This window comes from Poromitra crassiceps (genome assembly GCF_964638095.1).
Source record: "Poromitra crassiceps genome assembly, chromosome: 8".
NCBI classification, from domain to species: domain Eukaryota; kingdom Metazoa; phylum Chordata; class Actinopteri; order Beryciformes; family Melamphaidae; genus Poromitra; species Poromitra crassiceps.
Genome location: NC_139629.1, coordinates 34994818 through 35019817, shown reverse-complemented (window position 1 = coordinate 35019817; position 25000 = coordinate 34994818). Strand labels below are relative to the sequence as shown.

At 47.3% G+C, this 25000-nt stretch overlaps 1 protein-coding gene across 11 annotated transcripts in view; it reads right to left on the bottom strand.

Annotated features, from left to right (window-relative positions):
* Positions 1 to 25000, bottom strand: part of LOC310781716 (ankyrin repeat and SAM domain-containing protein 1A) — a gene marked incomplete at its 3' end in the record, with an annotated part of 115263 nt that overhangs the window by 30002 nt on the left and 60261 nt on the right. For 7 of the 11 annotated variants that reach the window (XM_083642324.1, XM_083642328.1, XM_083642318.1 and 4 more), the window contains 3 exons: positions 23668 to 24224; positions 7418 to 7465; positions 4854 to 4923 (listed from right to left, as the gene is read on the bottom strand). In XM_083642324.1, coding sequence (XP_083498450.1) covers positions 4854 to 4923; positions 7418 to 7465; positions 23668 to 24224 — 675 coding nt within the window. The remainder of the gene's footprint in view (positions 1 to 4853; positions 4924 to 7417; positions 7466 to 23667; positions 24225 to 25000) is intronic. The other 4 variants (XM_083642325.1, XM_083642326.1, XM_083642320.1 and 1 more) reach the window with 2 other exon arrangements.

The window sequence follows — 25000 nt, the reverse complement described above, 5'->3', positions numbered from 1 at the left end:
TCATCCCATCAAATTCCAAGTTGAATGAGGAGAAGCTCAGAGGGTCCAGAGAGGAGAGCAGCAGATCCACGACAAGCGGGGGGGGGGGGGGGGAGTTTGTCCCGGGGTAGTGATGCGTTTCTCCACCAGGTGGAAAATTGTGATCAGAAGAACCAGGAGACAGTTAATTACCAAAGAACCTCGTACCCGATTGTGCAGATCCGACCTAGTCAGCACATCATCCAGCACAGCCACACCCCTGACAGGAAGCTCCTCGCCGAGGCGAGAACATGACAGCGCGCAGAAGGAACACGGCAGGACGCCGACGAGGTGCTAATGGAAAAGCCCAGAGCGCTTTGTAACGAGCTGATCAAGAACAACAGCTGAGCTGAAGCCGAGAAACGAGCGTCGCAGCCTGACTTTGACAAGGACAGTTGTTTACATCTGTACACATTTGAATCTAATACATTCACTTACTTTCAAAGCAAACACACAGCACAGATCCACTTCCACCATTGAAACAAGTGATTTTAAGAAAAGATCAGAGCAGTTTTGTTCGGTGTGATTAACTTTCAGTCTTAAGATTTCAAATCAATCTGCCCACGAGACAGAGTTCCATATTCACTAGATTTTTTTTTTTTTTTCAAATCGTGTGCAGGAAGATAAACAAAACACTGCAACTTACTAGAACAAGAAGATATCACAATATTAAACATGTATGAAGCTGCAGATGAATCAATACCGACCCCCCCCCACCTCCCACTGCACTTTTTACCTACCCAACCTACTACAAACAAACCCCATCCTGTTCCAGAGGAGACTCCTACGTCATACTACCCATTTTCGGTGACTCCAGACGCGAAGGCATTTATGATGGAGGGGGAGGGAATCCAGGGAAGTATCCAATCAGCTTGAACATGCGCTTTAGGAACGGCCGGTCCCCCGGGCTCAACTGCTCTGCAGACAAGAGAGTGATGAAGCTGCCTCTCCTCCTCCAAAAAGCCCGTGTCGTCCAGTGATGCTTCAGTCAATCCCAGCGAGGGGCAACGTCCTCCTATTGTCCTGGCTGTTCTGTTCTGCTACCCGCAATTCCTCTCTCCTCCCTCACTCTCTCTCTCTCCTCCCTCACTCTCTCTCTCTCTCCTCCCTCACTCTCTCTCTCTCCCCTCCCTCCCTCACTCTCTCTCTCTCCCCTCACTTGCGTTTCTCCACCCTCCTCCTCCTCTTCTCTCTCCCCTAACCCCTCAGTCTCTCTCTCTCTGAGGCACTGCAGGTGGACACTCTTTGTCAGTGTGAGCTGTTGTTTCAGCTACAGACCCCTGCTCTGCCCCGGTTCCTCTGATCACTTGCGTTTGCGCTCAACTTCCCCCTGCTTTGACATCAGAGTCTCTCCCTTTCTTTCACACTTTTTAAACATGTTTCTCTCAAGCATCCCCCAGCCCACCTCCATCATGGCCTAAAGGTTCAGAGAAGCGAGCTTGTGCCCCTCCCTCATTACCACCACTGAGGTGCCCTTGAGCAAGGCCCTTAACCCCCAACTGCTCCAGTGGAGCTGCTCAGTGGCCAGCAGATCAGACTGTGGTTGTACTGGTCAGCTTCCAGGTATGAATGTGTGTGTGAATGTGAACAGGGCGCTCCTGAAAAAGAGTGAGACTCCCCCTGTATAAATAACGGTTAAAAAAAAAAAAAAAATCACTCTAATGAGGAAGTCGGTCAGTGGAACGCAGAAGGGGACGAGGGGCTGCAGGTGCAGAGCTCCACCAGAGACATCACAGCTCTCCACAGTCTGAGACGAGACGGAAACCAGCGGACGGAACCAGAGGATGGCGTGTGCATCAGAGAGAGAGAGCCTCTCTCAGAGAGTTCTTCTCCAGTGCGCCCCCTGATGGCCCGTGAAGCTCGGACGCACAGAGGAGTGGATTCAGCTTCAAACCAGCCACATGCAAGAAGCCATGGTGGGAAGGGCAGGAGGTGCTTTACTGCAGTGGTCTGGTCTTTTCTTCAAGGCTACAAAGCAATGAGCTCATCTCCTCCCAGACATGCTCAACAGCTCAGTCTAATGTAGACCATCTCCTCCCAGACATGCTCAACAGCTCAGTCTAATGTAGACCATCTCCTCCCAGACATGCTCAACGGCTCAGTCTAACGCAGACCATCTCCTCCCAGACATGCTCAACAGCTCAGTCTAACGCAGACCATCTCCTCCTCCCAGACATGCTCAACAGCTCAGTCTAATGTAGACCATCTCCTCCCAGACATGCTCAACAGCTCAGTCTAATGTAGACCATCTCCTCCTCCCAGACATGCTCAACAGCTCAGTCTAACGCAGACCATCTCCTCCCAGACATGCTCAACAGCTCAGTCCAACGCAGACCATCTCCTCCCAGACATGCTCAACAGCTCAGTCTAACGCAGACCATCGCCTCCCAGACATGCTCAACAGCTCAGTCTAACGCAGACCATCGCCTCCCAGACATGCTCAACAGCTCAGTCCAACGCAGACCATCTCCTCCCAGACATGCTCAACAGCTCAGTCTAACGCAGACCATCGCCTCCCAGACATGCTCAACAGCTCAGTCCAACGCAGACCATCTCCTCCCAGACATGCTCAACAGCTCAGTCTAACGCAGACCATCGCCTCCCAGACATGCTCAACAGCTCAGTCTAACGCAGACCATCGCCTCCCAGACATGCTCAACAGCTCAGTCTAACGCAGACCATCGCCTCCCAGACATGCTCAACAGCTCAGTCTAACGCAGACCATCGCCTCCCAGACATGCTCAACAGCTCAGTCTAACGCAGACCATCTCCTCCCAGACATGCTCAACAGCTCAGTCTAACGCAGACCATCGCCTCCCAGACATGCTCAACAGCTCAGTCTAACGCAGACCACAACAAACATGGAGAGCGGGAGGATGAGGGGATGAGCTTTGTGCTCAGTACATCTACTGCATCGCTTCAACATCAAGCTTCGGCTTAGGGGCTTAGGCTGCACTTTCAGTGTAAACAGGAAGTGAAGGTATGATCATGGGAGAGGAGGAAGCTGATAGAAACGGAGTGGAGGCTTCAGTCCCAGCAGGGTGCCATGGAGGCTTCAGTCCCAGCAGGGTGCCATGGAGGCTTCAGTCCCAGCAGGGTGCCATGGAGGCTTCAGTCCCAGCAGGGTGCCATGAGTCCCAGCAGGGTGCCATCAGTCCCAGCAGGGTGCCATCCATCAGCGCTGAGCTGAGGACAGGCGAGCCACATGCTACTGACAAGCCTCACAGAGACACAGGGCAGCAGGCACTGCAAGGAAATCTGATTACAAATGACTGAGTTAGATCTAATAACGTGGCCTACAGGCACTTTGCTCTTAAATTGTATATATATATTTATAAAACGGCTCTCTCAAATCAAGCAATCTGATTGGTTCACAGCCATGGTATAAATACCGTATACCACTCTCATAACCCATGGCCATGGGTTATGAGACGTAACTCTCTTACTAAAAGGCTTTGGTTACCTCAAATGACAATGTAGAAAAAACAAAATGGCGGAGACAGCTGTCAGATCCTTGTGAATCGATCTTCGCTTATAACTTTACTAATACTTCGCAGAAAATTATGTTTTGTACAAGAATAGACGCGGGCTAATGTCTTCTTTGAAAAAAAAAGGCTGTTAACCCCGCATTTCTAAATAAGACGTAACGTTAGTTGGTGTCGGGCTTTGCAGAAAGCTCTCAGCTTCTCAGCAAGCGCCAGGATTGGCCAATGTCAACTTCAGTCTCCAGAACGATCCAATCAAATCACCCACACATCTATCTTCTTGCTAGAGGTCCCGCCTTACAGTAGTGTTTCAACTGACTCTATCAGAATGCCATGCCAGTCGGACTTATAGTATTATTATTATTATTATATTATCATACTTGGAAACCGTTTTATAAAAGCAATATAGCACTCGAGCTGCGTGTGTTGTGGCATATATCCCGCTGCTCAGCAGTTATCCCACCCGGCCTGCGGCCTCGTGGGATAACAGCTGATCAGCGGGATATATTTGCCACAACACACTGGCTCTCATGCTATATTGCTTAAATAAATAAATAAATATATATATATATATATATATATATATATATACACACACACACCTGGTACTGACTTCATGACATTTCATACAATTCTGAAATGCTGCAAAATGTATATACTACTGTAAGAGAAACTGTGGGTTTTGGCATGGAAGGCATGCAGTCTGGGTCCACTACAAGAACGTCTACGAGACAAATGAGACAACCTTTGGCAGAGAAGCTCCCACCGGCAGACGGCAGTACATCCAGCAATCCAATCTGCATCACACTCATCAATTCTGATGGGAGGTTTTGAAGAAATAACAGACACTGAAATGCGCCCTTACGCTGTCCATACTTTGACTTATCATCTCTGCCTATGGCCAAGCGTGTCATTAAGGATTTTATCTTCTCATGGCAAGATTCACAATACATAAATAATACAACGGTGCTGACATTTATTACAGACGTGAGTAAAAAGGAGATCAAATTAAGCACTAAGATCTGTTGAAAACCATATTAACAACAACCACCAATTTACAAAGATAACACCAGCTGGCCACTTTGCAATGACGCGTTTTGGGAGGGGATTGAAAAAAGGGGAGTTGACAAAAAGGAGTTATAAAAGAGTTAATTTAAACAAGGAAGTCAATTTACGTAACGATACGGCTATGCAAGAGTGAGGGGAAAAAACCCACTCTCTTATCTATTTTAATTTTCCAGGTGTTAACCTCTATCAGCAGAGAATGGGAAGTGGCTAGAAGCAGATTGTATCCAGTACAACCAATTAACATTTCACAACATGAAAATGACTATAATGGTAATACTCTACCTGGTGTTGCATAATGCTGATCTCTGGAAAAATCGATGCCAGCACCAATCAGTGTCATGATCTTCTCGATCTGAGGACAGGAACAGAGAGGAACACGGATGAGAACCTGGAGGAGCCTTCACTGAGTTTAGCCTCCACCTCTCACCAGCAAAATGCCAAGAAAATCCCCCATGCCTTCAAACAAACCATCAAACGTTACAGTCACCCTGTAAAAGGAAATGAGAACATTACAGAACCAGTTCACCCCCCCCAAAAAAGAAAATTCTGTCATCTACATCATCACCCTCGTCCCAGTTGAAACACAGGTCTATCAAGTCCACAGTCCAGGTGAGTTGTACCTGTACTGAAGTCAATGCTGACTGGTTTTCTCTCAAGTTGTGTGTTATATGGACCAACTTCACCTGTGTTTCATCTGGCATGAGAGTGAGCAGATGACAGAATTTTCATTTTTGGGTGAACTGTTCCTTTAAGAGTATCTCTGGGGACGGTCATCTTGGAAGAAGACACATAAACTGAAATTCTTTGAAATGCATTTAAGCGACTGCATCGTGAGTGCCAGGCTGTGTGCATCCTTTACGCCCAAGGCATGGCAATCATTTCATTTTGTTTGATATTGGAAGAGCTACCAGGGTGTATTTATTTGACAAGACAGTGCCGCCCGCAGCCAGAGCAATAATGATTGAACACAGGCTTTCTCAGGCTTCTCGGGCTCAGAATTGGGTGTAAATGATCACAAAGCAAAGGTTTGTTCTGGGCAATTGAGTTAAGTGAGAAACTGGCAGAAGTAAAGCGCAGGTCTGCACTGAAATGATACACAAACAAAACCAAGTGCTTCGGGCGTTCCGTGCATTTTCTATATTGAGCACTCAATGGGAAGGAAACATCGTATGACAAATTAAATTTAAGATCTGCATCGTGATGTTTTGGGCCAATAACAATTACACCGATCAGTCCATGTGTCGAGTCAACCGACGCTCTTATTATTATTATACACGGTATAAAACGTAACAGAAGAAAGAGTTATAACTGAACAAAGATTCCCAGACCAGCATGCCTTCTTACAGTCCAGTTCCATGCGTCATACATACATACATACATCTCGAGATAATGTATGTGAAAATTACTACGGTGTTGTTCGCCAAGCATACTCACTAATCTATGACACGTACGCATGCACACATGTGGATGCACGCGCAGCCACGCACACACGAACACAGGCTGTCATTTCCCTCAAATGCACTGATTGGATCAGCAGTGCGCCAGAGTAGCAACCTCTCACACAACTGGAGTAAGGCCTCCAATCCAATCCAAGAGTGTGTGTGTGTGTGTGTGTGTGTGTGTGTGTGTGTGTGTGTGTGTGTGTGTGTGTGTGTGTGTGTGTGTGTGTGTGTGTGTGTGTGTGTGTATATGTTTTCAATAGAGAGGCAAAGTGACCGCCTACTTCCTGCTTCAGCACTGTACCAGAGATTTTCATCCGCCATTTATTTTCCCATAGGCATTTCGTAAAATGCTTATAAAAATAGTTGTACTTGTTCAAACCAAACGGTTCAGATATATTTAGAAAACAGGAGAGACCACGTAACATTTCACTCGGACCAAAACGTAAAAGAATTGCGGATTTAAAGAAAATATTTTTTCAATGTAATGTTTTTTTTAAGTTTTGGTCCGAGTGAAATGTTCTACAGCCTCTCCCGATTCTAAACATAGCTGGACCGTTTGGCTTGATGAAACTATTTTTATAAGCATTTTAAGAAATGTCTATGGGAAAATAAATGGCGGATGAAAATCTCTGGTACAGTGCTGAAGCAGGAAGTAGGCGGTCCCTTTGCCTCTCTATATATTGCAATGGAGTGGGGGGGGGGGCGCGGGTGGAGGGGCGGACACCTGTCAGACACTGTGACCAAGGTCTTCTTGTGGATAAAAAACACTTTTCATAACTTGGGAGTAAATACCTGCTGTGGGTAACTGACACCATATTCAGTCATGTCTGTGTGGGCATATTGCAGGAAAATAATCTTTGGTAAAGTAGCTATCTTGGTCGTGCCTTTTTGATAGCCTGTTATGGAGGTTAGATGGCAGTCTTCATTAGTATCAAAACTTATATTGACACTGGAGAGCAAAATCTACATTTGTGAAGTGCCCCTCATTATGAAATCATCATCAGTAGGTAAATGTTTAAATAATATAGTTGTTAGAGAAAAGAATCTCTGACTCAAGAACTCTTAACTTTAATTTATTCTACATCAATGGTAGAATGAAAATTTGAAGGGAAATGTCCATCAGAGGAGCAAAGAGAGAAAGCTTAATATGAAGCATCATGCATCGATTTAAAAGAGTTTCTATCAGACCGGTTAACTCAATTAGTTAAATGAAGGTTTTTGTCTGCTAAAAGAAAGACATGGAATACTGAAATTAAATCCATAATCACTGAGATTATGTCATTCCACAAAGCTTTGTGAAGCCTGAAAGGAGCCCGTCTATCTCTGAGAAGAACGCCCCAGAAGAGGAGAGAGACCCCACCGCAGAAGGACCAGGAGATATTGAGATGAAGGTGGTGATCTTACGCTTTCAACGGAATTAGCTCTCCGTGGTTTTGAATCCGCCGGTGTCTGCTGAGAGAGAGTTAGGGTTTTTTTTTTTTTTTTTTTCCCTTCCTTGTCCCCATCTACAAATCATCTTACTTTCATCCCACCAGTTGTTATGCAAGATCCTCCTACTACACCTTTGATATTGAGAACATAAAACTAAATGTAATATGCTGTTTGGCAGTGATATAGTGAACAGAGGAGCATTGAGAAGAGGAGGTGAGACTATTATAAATAAAGAATAAAAAGTAGATAAAACCGGCTGTGCGGCAGTCTGCTGCGGTGTCTAACATTAGTCTTCAGTAAAGGCATCTCGCTTCTTCCTGTTCAAAGTGAATCCTGAGCACCTTCAGTAACGAGGAAGACGCTTCATTTCCACTTCAATGCAGAGAGAGGCGTGCGGGGGGGAGTGAGGAGGATGAAAGTATTTTCTATGTTACCCCTCTCTGTGTTGTTCAATTTACAAAGATGTATAGACGGCATGGTAGACGACAGCCACACATCTCTGTTCCCGCTAGCTCTCCACCACACCTCCGTCTCCCACCAGCACCAGTGTTTCCCCCTAGAACGTTTTTCAGGCCTGGAGGGATTTTGAAACCTTCCCACCGACCGCAACGGCGGGGGCTCCTCGCTGGCGACGCTAAACTTTTAGCTAACCTGTTCGCATCTATGTTCGCAATGCCATCCCCAAGTATCATCGTACTATTATGGGATGCGATGCGAACAGTTGTAGATAGATAGATAGATACATTTTTATTTCTGTGTGCATGCACCATATTCAAAGTGCCCAGCCCGTCTGGGCTTACAAGACACAAATCATTCAAGTTCAACAATACAAACAAATCAACAAACAAGCTACAAAACGCTCAAACATAAACAAGACAGAGTTATATATTCAGATATATATGTATTATGGGATGTGCGTTTCCCAGGCGACGACACACGTCGACACGTTTTGGAACGGCGCCGCACGCTGGGACGATGCTCCTAAAAGCAAAATGCTTATTGTTTTGAATGATTTGGCGTCTTTTATTACTGTCAACAACACCGGTATTGTTGTATTGTAATAATATGGCCATAAAGGTTTATTGAAATTTTGGGGAGAGCAGAAAATTAAAAAAAATAAAAATACATCTGGCCTGTGCGGGGGCGTCGTTGGACACTGAGCACATATCCACTACATCTACAGTCACACATCTCTGTCCCCGCGAGCTCTAAATGGTAAATGGACTGTATTTATAGAGTGCATTTTATATAGTCTATCGACTACCCAAAGCGTTTTTACATGAATACCTCACATTCACCCATTCACACACCGACGGCGTCTGCAGCCATGCAAGGCACTAACTGCTCGTCGGGAGCAGTTAGACAACTGCTCTACTCTACAACACACCTCCGTCTCCCAGCAGCACATATCCTCCAACACTGTCAGACACCATAGGAACTTTGTTTGTGAGTCGTCTGCATCACTTCTGAGGGTAAAGACCGAGATGAATCAACAGAACTGTGTGTGTGTGTGTGTGTGTGTGTGTGTGTGTGTGTGTGTGTGTGTGTGGAGGGTCTTACCATACACCTTAGTTAGAAATGATGAAAGCTAATTTGACCAATCAGAACAGAAGCTCTACAAGCTAATGTTGTGTCACATTACATCGAATCAGGACACTGTGTCTGTACATTTACAGTACTGTCCTAGAGTGCTTTTTTAGTTGCTTTCGGAAAGTTGATCAACACAAAATAACAACCATGAATATTTCAGATTATTTTCTTAAATGGAGGGGAGGATCCTCTTACTCTCAGTACTAACTAAGACCTAGCCTGGGTAAACCCAGCCCCCACGTGACCTGCTCTCAGACCTGTTCTCAGTCACTACGTGACCTTGTGACTAGTGAGCAGGGTCTGTCTGAGAGCAGGTCACTGGGGGCTGGGTTTACCCAGGCTAACTTAGACCAGGCAGATGTTGGCTAAAGAGATGCGGGAGAGAAGCGCTGGACCGAACCATGTGGCAAATAAAGGGGTGGACAGACGGGTGTTTGATCTGGCCCACCAAATGAAGAATGCCCCTCTCTCATCTCTCCGGCAGAGATCTGACTGATGGGGGGGAAACAACTCCTACTGCCTGTCGTGTCCACTGAAGACCACTGTGCTGATCGTGGCTATATCTCTATATAAACCCTCACATATTCTCTGCACAATTAGTCATAATTTGTTACAAAAGTGCTCTTTTTTTTACGTTGCCCTCGTAACACCCTAAATTATTAGTCGTCAGATCCACAGAGTCAATTATGAGCCTCTTGATGAAAGCTGGCAGCCCTCCGGGGTCCAGTATGTAACCCACACACACTGAGCTGTCGTCAGCTGCTGTGGTAATGAGAACAGGCCAGTGCTCTCCCCTTATAAAGCCACCCAGGTGAGGATAAAAACCCCCGTCAGAGGGGCATCAGGTGGGTCTCAGCAATGAGCAGAATGGGAACAACAAGGACTTTAGTGATCTCAGTCTGAGAAGCTCTGCTATTCAGCTGCCTTTTCTATGGCTCTCACAGGAAAAGCCACAGCTACAGAGTTGTACAGTACACACGGTATACCAGGGGTCTTCCTATTCTGTCACTCCACTGTAGCATCTACACCAGGGGTGGGCAACTGGCGGCCCCCAACCTCACTCAGTGTGGCCCCCTGGGTCAATCCCCAGGGGGCCCCATATATATATATTTACTGTACATCCCAGAACATGGCGCTAATGGCGTTAGCATTGTCCATCCACATACTGTTTAACGTTAGCATTTGAGCTAACGCTATTGTTACAAACTATATCCAGAATGCACATTGCACATGCAACATTACTAATCTGATTAGTATCACATATTTGGGTGATGTTGTACCCCATCAAATTGCTGTAGCGGGCTGTTTTAAAGCTAGAGCAAAGTTTCTGGTGTCATCTGAATGGAAGAATTACTCAATTTGAATATGAAAAATATAAATTATATTGGTATAATACACTTTGATTACCAGTCCTTTTCATCAACTTAGTAGCTATATTTTGGAGTGATGGTGTTACAGTAGGCTACTGGTGGAAGTGCACGGTCACAATCTGGCCCCCCTCTGGTAGCGAGGACATTTTTTTTGTGGCCCTCTCTATCATCAAAGTTGCCCATCCCTGATCTCTCCACTAACTGGCCATCAGTCTCTGCAGCGCTGCCAGTGCCAGGATACGTTACTCTGGATACGTTACTCTGGATACGTTACTCTGGATAGGTTACTCTGGATACGTTACTCTGGATACGTTACTCTGGATACGTTACTCTGGATACGTTACTCTGGATACGTTACTCTGGATACGTTACTCTGGATACGTTACTCTGGATACGTTACTCTGGATGCATCCAGCTGCAGCGTACGAGGAGACCTTGTACTTACAGAGAGAATGATGGCATTAAACATGCATGCTGTAGCACAGTGATACTCAACTTGCGGGCCGCGGGCCGGCGCCCCCTGTGTGGCCCGCGATGGAATTGCACCTGGAATAACAATTACAGTGCACCTGAACGCAACATGCAAGATACCCGCTGAATAAGTGTCCAAATGTTCATGTCATTCTGGCCAATACTCACACTTCTGTTATAGCATTTCAGTCTGGAATATGGAATATCTTTCAATAATCTATGATTTAGCTGCTAAATTGTCAAATACTGCCGTCGCTACCCAGGCACTTATGTATGTACTTAACCTAACTAACTTAACTAACTATCCGGTGTGCACAACATTGTCAGACTAAACTCCGGCTGACACCCCAAAAACCTACAATCCGCTACAGAAAAATGTATATTGTTTTGTTTATTAACTGGCCCCTGGCCTTCTATCATTTCACGAAAGTGGCACCCGGGCAAAGCAAGTTGAGTATCCCTGGCAGATGTCGGCAGCATAGCAAACATCTAAACACCCTAAGTACGCGCACACGGTTATACAGTAGTATACTATAAAGTAAGTCGCTTCGTTCGTTCAATCTGGAAGTCTTGGCTTCCCCCATCTAAGGTAATGGAAGGGTGAATAAAACTAGCCGGTCCAACGGGCTTTAGAAGCAGCCGGCGTGACAGACAGCTGTGATATAGTGCTGGAGCTTTGGGTAAATATATCCTTTTCCTCAAGGTAAAACACATCAACAACCCGGGGGGGGGGGGTTTAGTTTCTGCAGGAGGACACTCGATGCGACCTGGCGCCTTGAGAGTTAATCGAGGAGGAAGAGGAATGTGTGTTTGTGCTGCAGAGTCTGATCAATACAGAGACCTGGAGTGGAGACGAGCTGGACTCCATTGTGAGAGAGAGAGGGGGGGGGCTCCCTATAGGCAAGGAGACACAATGAGCGGGGGGGCCAGAGGTCACCGGCGAGGTGGAGGTCAACAGCTGAACAGCTCGGAGGAGGAGGAGGGATGAGAGACGGCCAGCGTGAGAGACTAAAGAGCCCATTTATCAAGCAAGCGCTGGTCTACGATCACAGAGGAGAATCAACTTGACAGCTATTTTCACTGTGATCTGAAAACATAAACTGATCAGTCTTTTTTTATATATATTTTTTTAATCCCATTTTTATCCACCATTAGTGCTAATTTTAATTTATGTATCCTGGTTGCTGCTCCACCCTCTGCCGATCTGGGGAGAGCCGAAACTGGCTCCATGCTTCCTCCGAGACATGGGCAGTTAGCCAGCCGCTTCTTTTCACCTGACAGGGGAAGCTTCACCGGTAGGACATAGCATGTGGGAGGTTCACGCTATTCCAACGAGTTCCCCTCCCCTCCGAACAGGCGCGCCGAACGACCAGAGGAGGCACCACTTCAGCGACCAGGATATTGCATGTTTTGGTGAGGGGCTCCTATGTGAAGGAAACCCCCAGGGGGCATGGGGAGAACATGCAAACTCCACAAAGAAAGGTCCCTTTTGACTCACTCGAGGACATGCGGACGGGCACGCACTCCTTCAGCGCTCACAGCGTCCCAGGTGGGAATCGAACCCAGGACCTTCTAGCTGTGAGGCGACGGCGCTTACCACTGTGCGACCGTGCCCCCCCCTAAACTGATCAGTCTTTCTTTGAGAATCTTGATGTCTCGATCCAGTCATCCATCCAGGAGATTCTGAGACATGGGATGGGGGGGAAGGGGGGGGAGCGGTGGGACCGAGGGGGGGCTGGCAGAGCGGGTTCAGGGTGAAATAAAGGAGTGCCACAGAGAGAGAGTGCGCCCAGACCACCGGCCTCAAATCGGCAAGCTGGCACCAAAACGATGGTTGGACGGTGGACTTGTCTTGCGAGGCGTCCAGAGAACACAAACAGCCTCTCTGAGCAGCTGCCAGCGCCTCTCTACACTCCACTGGGACAACACACTGTCAGCACGTCCCGTCAACGTCCTCCTGAAATAGCCAAATGTGTCCCGGAAATCGCATCGTCACGCTCGTGCTTCTTCTGAGCACCGCGCCCCTTTCCTCCCTGCAACTCAACAACTCTGAAACCCGCTCAGCAAGAGACGCACTGCAAATACAAACATAACATCTCGTCCGTTGAGGTGAAATGGTCAGAGAGAGAGGGAATCCCTTGTCTCCATTGACCGCACTGATAAGAGGACAGAGCACGGATACACTTACGTACGTATATCAACACAATCAGGGGGGGTGTGCAGCCTCCTTCTGTGGTTCTCCTGTGTTAATCTCTTCCTGGCTGGCGGGGGGCCGGGGGGATTCGAGAATAGAGCTCCCCTGCTGGCTGCACCATGCTACTACGACACACACAGCCAGTTTGTTTTCCACCAGCGCGTCCAATCGAGGGGAATTCACGCTAACAAGCGGCAACAAGGGTCGTTCTCTCCTCACAGTCACATAACGAAAGTCCAAAATGGCCTCATCAAAACAGCTCTAAAAGAAGAATGGCGATAAGAAGAACAGAGAAGTGCTTCAGAAACTGCCTGTGTGCAGTTTAAAATGCCTCAGACAGAGGAGGAACTATTCAAAGAACACACTAAAGGAAAAGATGGGGAATATGGGAATAACCAGCACAGAGCAAACAAGTCAGCCGTACAAAAACACAAGAAACACAACGACAAAAGAGGAATGATTTCCTTCCCCGTTCAATTCATTCACGGCAGGTAGAAAAGATGGATGAGACTCCAGTGGAGCTGCTGCACGGACGGGAATCAATAATACTCACAAACGCTGGTTTCATGGTGGCTACTGGATCTGTGTGGTGGCTACTGGATCTGTGTGGTGGCTACTGGATCTGTGTGGTGCCAATAGAAAATTAAGTTAAGAGTGAAGTGGATTCCTTCTGTCGCTCTCTTTCTCTCTCTCTCTCTCTCCTCCCATGTGTGGAGCTCTCTCTCTCTCTCTCTCTGCTGGCCCACACAATGTGCCCCCCGGATTGTCATGTTCAGTGTGATCCCAGGACCAAGAGCAAGCGACATTAGCATGCGCTTTACATACACACCCGCATATTGTGTGCACACACACACGCACGCACGCACGCACGCACACACACACACACACACACACACACACACACACACACACACACACACACATACTCAAGACACACACACACACACACACACACACACACACACACACAGAGCTCCTTAAATGGAGAGAAGGCAAGGCCAAGACCTCATCTCATGCAAGTCAAATGTCCCGGTGTTGAAACCAGAGGCGGCGTATCCGAGGCTCTGTGTAAAGAAGAGGAATAAGACTGATATAGAGAGAGAGAGAGAGAGAGAGAGAGAGAGAGGGGGAGAGAGAGAGAGAGAGGGAGAGAGAAAGAGAGAGAGAGAGAGAGAGGGAGAGAGAGAGAGAGAGAGAGAGAGAGAGAGAGAGAGAGGGAGAGAGAGAGAGAGAGAGAGAGAGAGAGGGAGAGAGAGAGAGAGAGAGAGAGAGAGAGAGAGAGAGAGAGAGGCTGTGAGAATGGGAATAGTTGGCAGACTAGAGAGACAATGAAATAAAAGAATAAAAATTGGAGGGGCGTGTGCATGATGGGGAGGAGGAGGAGGGGGGGGGGGGGGGTCGTCCTGGGACCCCTGGACCAGATGCTGTCACACAGCTCAGTAGAGTGTTCCAGAGCAGCCAGCCGTGACCAGCAAGATGGCTGCCACAGAGAGAGAGCCCGGCGACGCCTACATCTCACAGCAACCAGCAAGATGGCTGCCACAGAGAGAGAGAGCCCGGCGACGCCTACATCTCACAGCAACCAGCAAGATGGCTGCCACAGAGAGAGAGAGCCCGGCGACGCCTACATCTCACAGCAACCAGCAAGATGGCTGCCACAGAGAGAGAGAGCCCGGCGCCGCCTACATCTCACAGCAACCAGCAAGATGGGGGGGTATCTGCCTGGCAGTGGGACAGAGAGAGGATGGAGAGGAGAGCAGCTTGAGACGTCCCTCGTCTCTCTCGTTAAGACGACACTCCCAACCTCATGAAAGAGAGCGTGGGGTCAGTTACAAACCAATCAAACTTTAACTACATTTCCCTCACATACGTCAGCACCGACAGCAGTGTGGCTATTTCCATCTCAAGCACACCCAGAGGTCTGGTCCCTCGAAAGAGAACGAGAAGCAACATTCAGGGCTTTCGCCTATCGTCTTCAGGATAGTATTCTATAGGGGCAGTGGTGGTCCAACAGGTTAGAGAAGCGAGCTTGTGACCCTGAAGGTCGTCGGTTCAATCCCGGGGACCGGCAGGATGAATCTGGGTGGGGGAAAGTGAAAAGGCAGCGCTTGCCCCTCCCCTCATTACCACCACTGAGGTGCCCTTGAGCAAGGCCCTTAACCCCCAACCGCTCCAGTGGAGCTGCTCAGTGGCCAGCAGATCAGACTGTGGTTGTACTGGTCAGCTTCCAGGTATGAATGTGTGGGTGAATGTGATCAGGGAGCTCCTGAAAAAGAGAGCATTGCTCTCAGTGAGACTCCCCCCGTATAAAGGTTAAACAAAATATTAGGCTGCTAAATTAATATTCAAGTGCAAAAAATAGGTTTCTGAGTTCATTAACATTAATCAAGGCTCTTACTGGACAAAAGTAAATTTTGACAATAATATTGGTTTCTAGATTGTTAAAGGTCCATTTCGTGTAAAACAGGATTTCTCCATCTGATTCTGATTATAAAGGACATGATGGACGTCTCAATGGTTCCCAGAGAAATCCACAGCAGCCATGTAAGGGACAATGCCTCCAAAACGAGCCGTCTTGACTTCCGTAACTTTGTGACATCACAAAGTTACACTCCGCCCCCCGCCAACGGAATGAGGAAGACCACACCTTGTTGTCTGTTGCATTTACATAGTGTGGACAAAATGTCCAGAACACAATCAACTGTACCAAAGATGGATCTAAAGTAACAGATCATCTTCCTATCAGAGGCCCCGCCCCCTCAGAACAGCGCATAGTTAATGAGCGAAGAGACAGAGTGGACAGAGAAGTGGCACAGAGGCTGGAGAGGCAACAGCATTCATAACCTTGTTTTAAAGACCTGTGAGACATGTTTTAAACAGCTAAAAATAGCATCACATGGGGCCTTTAATGGGCTGGCGAGCAACAACACAGTCCTCCATGCTAAAAACTAAGGCAGGTCTCATTAGTAGCAAATGACATCAAAGATGCAAAACACGAATCATCTATTGCCATGTGAAGATCAGGAGTTACACCACTGCACACAGTGTGCAACACGCTAATATCATCTATTACCATGTGAAGATCAGGAGTTACACCACTGCACACAGTGTGCAACATGCTACTGATATCATCTACTGCCATGAGAAGATCAGGAGTTACACCACTGCACACAGTGTGCAACATGCTAATATCATCTATTGCCATGTGAAAATCAGGAGTTACACCACTGCACACAGTGTGCAACATGCTAATATCATCGATTACCATGAGAAGATCAGGAGTTACACCACTGCACACAGTGTGCAACATGCTGATATCATCTATTGCCATGTGAAAATCAGGAGTTACACCACTGCACACAGTGTGCAACATGCTGATATCATCTATTGCCATGTGAAAATCAGGAGTTACACCACTGCACACAGTGTGCAACATGCTGATATCATCGATTACCATGTGAAAATCAGGAGTTACACCACTGCACACAGTGTGCAACATGCTGATATCATCTATTGCCATGTGAAGATCAGGAGTTACACCACTGCACACAGTGTGCAACATGCTGATATCATCTATTGCCATGTGAAGATCAGGAGTTACACCACTGCACACAGTGTGCAACATGCTGATATCATCTATTACCATGTGAAGATCAGGAGTTACACCACTGCACACAGTGTGCAACATGCTGATATCATCTATTACCATGTGAAAATCAGGAGTTACACCACTGCACACAGTGTGCAACATGCTGATATCATCTATTGCCATGTGAAGATCAGGAGTTACACCACTCCACACAGTGTGCAACACGCTAATATCATCGATTACCATGAGAAGATCAGGAGTTACACCACTGCACACAGTGTGCAACATGCTAATATCATCGATTACCATGAGAAGATCAGGAGTTACACCACTGCACACAGTGTGCAACATGCTGATATCATCTATTGCCATGTGAAAATCAGGAGTTACACCACTGCACACAGTGTGCAACATGCTGATATCATCGATTACCATGAGAAGATCAGGAGTTACACCACTGCACACAGTGTGCAACATGCTAATATCATCGATTACCATGAGAAGATCAGGAGTTACACCACTGCACACAGTGTGCAACATGCTGATATCATCTATTGCCATGTGAAAATCAGGAGTTACACCACTGCACAGTGTGCAACACGCTAATATCATCTATTGCCATGTGAAAATCAGGAGTTACACCACTGCACACAGTGTGCAACATGCTAATATCATCTATTACCATGAGAAGATCAGGAGTTACACCACTGCACACAGTGTGCAACATGCTGATATCATCTATTACCATGAGAAGATCAGGAGTTACACCACTGCACACAGTGTGCAACATGCTGATATCATCTATTGCCATGTGAAAATCAGGAGTTACACCACTGCACACAGTGTGCAACATGCTAATATCATCTATTACCATGAGAAGATCAGGAGTTACACCACTGCACACAGTGTGCAACATGCTGATATCATCTATTGCCATGTGAAAATCAGGAGTTACACCACTGCACAGTGTGCAACACGCTAATATCATCTATTGCCATGTGAAAATCAGGAGTTACACCACTGCACACAGTGTGCAACATGCTGATATCATCTATTGCCATGTGAAAATCAGGAGTTACACCACTGCACAGTGTGCAACACGCTAATATCATCTATTGCCATGTGAAAATCAGGAGTTACACCACTGCACACAGTGTGCAACATGCTCATTCACGTCATGCTCTGAGGGGCAGCGGGGTTCTTATCTTCTACACATTGTAGCTTGGGGTTAGCGGCGCATTAGCATTCGCTGCGGCTGTCTTGTCGAGCAAACTGTCAACATATGAGCCATGTAGCTCCCAGGGCTATTCTACCACAACGTGTGATCCTATTGGTCGAGCAAACAGCCCCTCGTCACGCACGCACGCACGCACGCACACACAAACACACACACACACACACACACACACACACACACACACACAGGGTCTGACAAGAGAGCATGACACAGAACATGTGCATACATGAGACTGGTCAGAATGGATGGTTAGCCGCCGCCTACAGTGCGGGAACACACTGCATTTGCTGTGAAATAATTCTTGACAGCCAGAGCAAAGGAAAAGCTATAATTGCAGGAGATTAATTGCATTATAAAAAAATGATGGACCAACATTTTCATTTTGTGACTGATTGATTGGGCAGTAAATCAAATGACCTCCCTGGGGGATAGTGAATAATTAATTGAAGAGTGAAGAGTGAAGCTCTCTGCTAGCCTACTTTCACATTTCAAAGAAACCTTGAGAGAACTGAAGCCGGCCATTTCCCCTCAGTAACAGACACTAGCGTGGTGCATACAGAAACCAGGCCAGTGCCTCCTTGAGTGCATCTCCTTATCGCTCCCGAGATCACGCAGAGGAGGAGAATGCAACGCGTTCTTTCACCACCTCCTCCTGGCCACCGGGGAGGGAAACTCTAGTGCCGGAGAAAAGGGAAACCGTCGGTTTTCCCCCACGACTCCTCTAAAGCCTGCGATGGATCAATTATTAAGCCGAGTCTAGTCGGTCGATCTGCATATTAGCTGCACGTACCAGAGAGAAGACACCAGAAACATCTCAGCATGCCGCTGTGGGCATCAGGGGGAAGAGCGGCGATCTCCAATAACCAAGTTTAATGTCATGGTGCCTGCTGCTTCATCTCTCCTGGAAAGAGCACCTCCCTGAGGCACAGAGCGAGGAGGCGAGGTGTTCATCAACCTGGATAATTGGACAGTGAGGTGTCCACTGTCCTGCCTGCTGCCTGCCTTCCTTCCTCCCCTCCGGCGAGCACAAACTGTTAAAGAGGGATTTGACTCAAGGACGCAAGCTGTCCCCTCCAGTGACCTTATTACCCCACGAGCCTGTGCAGAGGCATAGCAATGTATCAGGGGCAGGTTCATCATGTAACAATTCTACCCTCCAGTAGGTTCTACCAGAGCAATTTAGAGAGAGAGTGAGTGGCGTCAGCAGCGGAGGACCAAAATGCGTGACTCATTAGCCAATGAACAGCCAGGAAGGGGTCTCGCGCTACTTTTGAACGCTAAAATAAAGCTGATAATGTACAATTTGATTCGGAAAACGTTCAGAGTACAACACAAACTGGCCATTTTGCTGCAACTCGACAGTGCTGCACAATCCAGAACCTTACTTCCTGGAACTCTTGGGAGTAAAAAATGAATTGTCCATTGGAGTGAATGGAGATGTCGCGACTCTTCTATATACACCAGCTCTGGGTTCTACCATCAGAGATACAAATGACCTAATGGTATCATCATAATAGATTTAGTTCCATATCTCTTACAGAATACTTGCTCATACTAATACTGGTCGTACATGTCCAATGGGCCTTTTTCACAGCAGCCATTTTGTGTCCAAAAGGCAGGAAGTAGCACAGGTGCACCGACACATGAATTAGGGTTTCCAACTTGCAGTCCATTTAGGTGTTCCCAGTGCTGGGGCCCTAATCAGTGAGTTGGTTGCACCTGCGTTTTAGACCCTGCCCTTTAGACACAAAATGGCGGCTGTGAAAAAGGCCCATTCCCCCTTTGCCTAAGATTGTTGCTCCACCCCCCTCCGCCGATCTGGGCAGGGTGGTTTTTGTTCAACGATACTAAAGTTAAACAATACCACCAATTTGAAGGGAGTGTCTCCTTGGCAGACTTTGACAAGGCCTATAAACTAAAGTTATGTTGTTATGATGTTTTCAATCCCTCTGGCAATGCTGATGCCGAGGATAACGGTGGGGGGAAAAACTTTCCTGGTAGTGCTCGAAAATATAGCATTCCGTGGAGCGGACAAGGTTACCCTGGGCTGTCTACTCTAGTCTGTACACCTAGGCTTAAAAGTAAGAATGACTCAGACTTGTCAATATGCTGTACTTTTCCTTCGAGCCTGAAAGGGCTTCTGAACGTTGACTGGCATCTTTAATTAGGCCGCGTCTCAAAACGCCTCGTCTCCATCTCTCTCTCATTGACAACAAGTAAATATGGGCGAATGCTGAGGTGATGAGAAATAGTTCTTCCTGAGAGAACAAGCATCATTCCTGACCGCTAAACCACCATCTCCTCCAGCCTGTTTTTTGCCTGTGCTGCTGCTGAGTCACCGTCTCCCTCGTGTCGCTTCTAGCATCGACAGATCTCTGAACAACGTACGGTGGCCTGTAATGGACATAACATAATAAAGTCACATTTTCACAGATATATGAGGAAATGAGCTATAAGTAAGGCAGTGATCCAACAGAAAGGCGTAGTGAAGAGGTAATATATCACCATGCAAAAAATACTCTAGTCATAATCATGCATAATTCCTCGTTGCAGCGGTTGAAAAATGCGAGTATGTGATGGGGATGCACAACCGCACCGAAAGTGAGTTTTTGAAAGATAAACATCGCCAAGCGGCGCCAAGTAATCCTCATTGGTATTGGTCAACAGCCCTGTCAAAGTTCTGTCGATATATTAAGAGTGATTTTGCATTTCACCCTGCAGGAACCAGACTCACAGTCCTGGCATCTTCATCCTGGGGAGGTCAGTGAGTGAGGTGGTGAAGCAGGACTGGGCGGGGGCGGGGATGGATGGGAATCTTCAACCCTGACCACCCACATACAAACCCACGGCGCAGGCCAGGGCGGCTAAGATATCGACCGCCAGCGCTGCTATTAGCACAACTGACTGTGTGGCTGCTGGGAGGAGGGGAGAGGGTCATATAAGGAACAGTGGGCAGCAATGTGATCTGCTCACTGTGGAGAGAGAGAGAGAGAGAGAGAGAGAGAGAGAGAGAGAGAGAGAGAGAGAGAGCTTGAGTGCTATCCACTCGCCCTCCAATGGTCTGGCATCATAACTACAACCATAAATGTAATGTGCCACTCTGTATGACTCAGCTGCACTATAGTGTCTGAATGAACCGCCAAGGGCAAGTGAGTCCTCCTTAAAACCCATTGATACCTGATGCAGCATTTGCGTGTGTATCCCTTTTAAGACCGCGAACCGCGTCACGCGGTTCGCGGTCTTAAAAGGATACACACACAAATGAGGGATATACACGCAAATGCTGCATCAGGTATCAATGGGTTAAGAATCTCCACTGAGCAACAACAACAACACAGAAAACACACAATACCAGCAGGCAAAAACCCACAACTACTTTGAGACTAATGTTGGACAGTCGAGACTAATTTCATGGCCATCAAGGGCAGCTTATGATGGCAACACTTCGTTGAGAAGCTTGGAGGACATCGTTAAGTCCTGGAATAATGAGAAGATCGTTGTCGGCGAAATTGTGAGATAATGTTAAGGGACAATTTTTTCGCTGTGGCCTGAATGACTGTATACTCCTGTTCATTCATATACAGGAAAAAGGCTAACTGCCAGTTACGTACGTTGAATATGATTAATAAAAAAAAAAGTAATTTAAATATTAATATACAAAAACATACGCTATTCTAAGTATTAGAATGTCTTTTTATGGACCTGTTTGCATCAAGCACCTTTGTCTAACACAGACGGGCGAGTATTTTTTTTTTAAGAGACTCATTTTGTTGTCTTGGAATAATCCTATATTTGGTAACTGTGTGTGTGTGTGTGTGTGCGTGTGTGTGTGTGTGTGTGTGTGTGTGTGTGTGTGTGTGTGTGTGTGTGTGTGTGTGTGTGTCATCTCTAGGGGGGCTCAGGTTGGAGTCTGAAGCCTTGGCAACTCGAGGAGACAAGTCCTGAAGGGAGGATAGAGCTGCGCCTCAGTCGTTCTCTCCGCATCTCAATTTCCAATCCTCTCTCTTTCTCTCTCTGCTGGTCTTACTCTCTCTCTCTCTCTCTCTGCTGGTCTTACTCTCTCTCTCTCCTCTTACTCTCTCTCTCTCTCTCTGCCCCCTCAATCGTTTCATCCCCATCCTCCTCTTGTCTTCTCTAATCTCCTCTCTCTCTCTGTGGCTCTCTCTCTCTCTCTGTGGCTCTCTCTCTCTCTGTGTCTCTCTCTCTCTCTCTGCCCGGCTCTTTATCTCCCTCCCAGACAAAGTATTAAGTGCTGAATGCGTGGATATATTTAGTGAGGAATATCCACCATGATAACAAACACCGACAGGAATGAGAAATCTTAAAAAAAAAATACACCGGGTTCAAATTTCAAGTTCAGTTCTAGGCTCATGTTTTTCACCAGTTACCTATAAACATGTAGGGATGTAACGATAACCGGTTTTTAATGATAACGTGATAAAATTCCTTCACGATAACCGTACCGTTTCAAATTTCCATTATCATTAAAACCGTGGTACCGTGATTACCATGTTACCTTGATTACAGTTCGTTGAAAAACATGGTAAATACTGTCCATCATTAACCAAAGTTGGCAACCGTCTCCCAGATGCAAACGTGCAGCCTTGGAGAAATGATTTCAGTGAGTGTATCAATCCTTTTTGGGTCTTGAGTTTTCAATATAAAACTTGGTCAAATGATTTCTGTGAGTGTATTAGTACTTTTTGAACATTTTCAGCATTGATAATACTGATAACCGTGATCATTTTGGTCACTATGATCGATTCGTGATATGAAATTTTCATATCGTTCCATCTCTATAAACATGCAGACAAAGGTTGTGTTTGCTGGTGTGGTTGTGTCCAAAACCAGGTACAGCTCAAAGGGTACCATCTTCTCCTTGGGACAGCTGTAGGCAGTCCATGAGGGACAGTTGTAGGCGGTCCATGAGGGACAGCTGTAGGCAGTCCATGAGGGACAGCTGTAGGCGGTCCATGAGGGACAGCTGTAGGCAGTCCATGAGGGACAGCTGTAGGCGGTCCATGAGGGACAGCTGTAGGCGGTCCATGAGTTGAGCGAGCTCCAGGAAGTCTTTGTTGAAGCTCTCCACAGTCTTCATGAGGGTTCTTTGCATTTGATACAATGGTTTCTGTATCCTCTATTATGGACAAGGGGACTTCAAATGTCTTGTGACTTCAAATGCTCAGCCAGCCTGATTTTGTGTCACTGTGATTTTTATCTTCTTCAGAGGAGACAATACGCTCTTTCAGAAGGCATAGATTTGGATTCATACACTCAATCTACTATTTAAATACGGATGTAAATGTTTGCATTTTTTTGTGCAATCCTTGTCCATGAACTGGATCGCCGTCTTATGTATTATGATACTTTTATTTCCCACACATCATATTCATGTTTTACTACCTATGGCTTTTACTACTTTCTGACATTTTCAGTCAGTTCAACTTCAGCACTAGTCTCAATTTCTATATGACATTTTCAGTCAGTTCAGCACTAGTATCAGTTTTGTGAATTGTGTGTAAATACTCATTTGTTTTGCAGGTATGTTTCTACCTGGTGTTCAGGGTGTTGTAGCAGTTGCACCTGCACACTGCATTTGTAACCGCTTGCAGTTAAAACACTGACCAAAGCGTTACGTGTCTTGTGTGCATATTGTAAACAGTGACCTTCCGTTTCAATCTACACTGACCTGCAGTCTACATGAACTGATTTGTATAGACTAGACTAAAGGACCCGACAAACGCTTCATCATCTCCCAGTCAAACTTCTTACCTCGTCCCATTCGGAGGTGAACGACGGAGACTTCTCCAGCCTCTTCTTGCCCGTGCTACAGTTGGAGACCGACTCGCTGCGGCTGCCCAGGCCGCCCTCCTCCTCGCTGGGCGGCGACACGAGCAGGTCCGAGTCCGACTTGGAGAGGCTGCGTGCCAGCTTCAGGTCACCGGGGGGGCGCGCCAGCTTCAGGTCCCCGGGGGGGCGCATCCTGCCGGCGGACGCCCCCCCTGCTGCTGCCCCGGAGGAGTCGCCCCGGGGCTCCTTGATCACGGTGGCGTAGATGGCTTTGGGGTCACAGTCTGTCAGGATGGCGGCCATACTGGGACGGCTAGTGGGTGGTGGCGGTGCTGACGGCGCCGCTGTTGCTACCGTCTTGACTTTGGTCGGTCCTTTGGTCGACTCGGGGTGGTGGCCCCCCCGGGCGGTGGTGGCCGGTGGCGGTACTACACCCGGCAGCCTGAAGGGGCCCTCGCGGCAGTCGAAGACGGGCGAGGATCCGTGCAGCAGGCCGGTGAACTGCTCCGGGACACCTGCTCCCTGGTCCTGGCTGTTATCTGGAGGAGGAGAAAGTCAAAGTGAGTGAAGAAGAGGGGGGAGAGCCGGTGACTTTGTGAGGAACTGGAAACTGGACTTCTATTGAGCAGCAGATCCCCAGAGAGGCGGACTAATAAGAAGCCGCCCACACACAAGTCCCAAAACAGATCTGTAATTGTTTCCTACCAGGAGTGACGACGGGAGAGAGAGAGAGAGAGTGTGAGAGGGGGTAGAGACGCAGCAGCAGAGGGAGAAGGCGGACGTTGGCTGGAGAACTACAGAATTCCAAGCACAGCTTGGAGCCGTCTGACGTCTAGCGGGGTGGTGGTGCGAGTGTTTTCTAACATGCCTCTGCTTGTGTTTCACTCTCTTTGACTTCCTATCAGCTCCCACATCCATTTTGTTATTGACTATCACATTTATTCAGGCATACATCTTCTACAATACACACACACGCACACGCACACGCACACACACACACACACACGCATGTGCACGCACACGCACACACACACACGCACACACACCACAGGGTACAAAAGCGGAACACGTACAAAAAACAGGACTCTGAAATATCACCAACAGGAATGAAACTTACATTCTCAGTCTTCTGCAATGAGATCAGGTCCTTAACGGATGTCCTCCTGACAGGCAGCACAGCAGGCCCTCTCTCCCCCCCCTCTCTCCCCCTCCTCTCTCTCCCTCCTCTCTCTCCCCCCCGAGGAACGCCTGCCTGCCACCCAACAAGCCTCGTCTCCACCACCACGACCACGACCAGCCCCCAGAAGGACGGTGC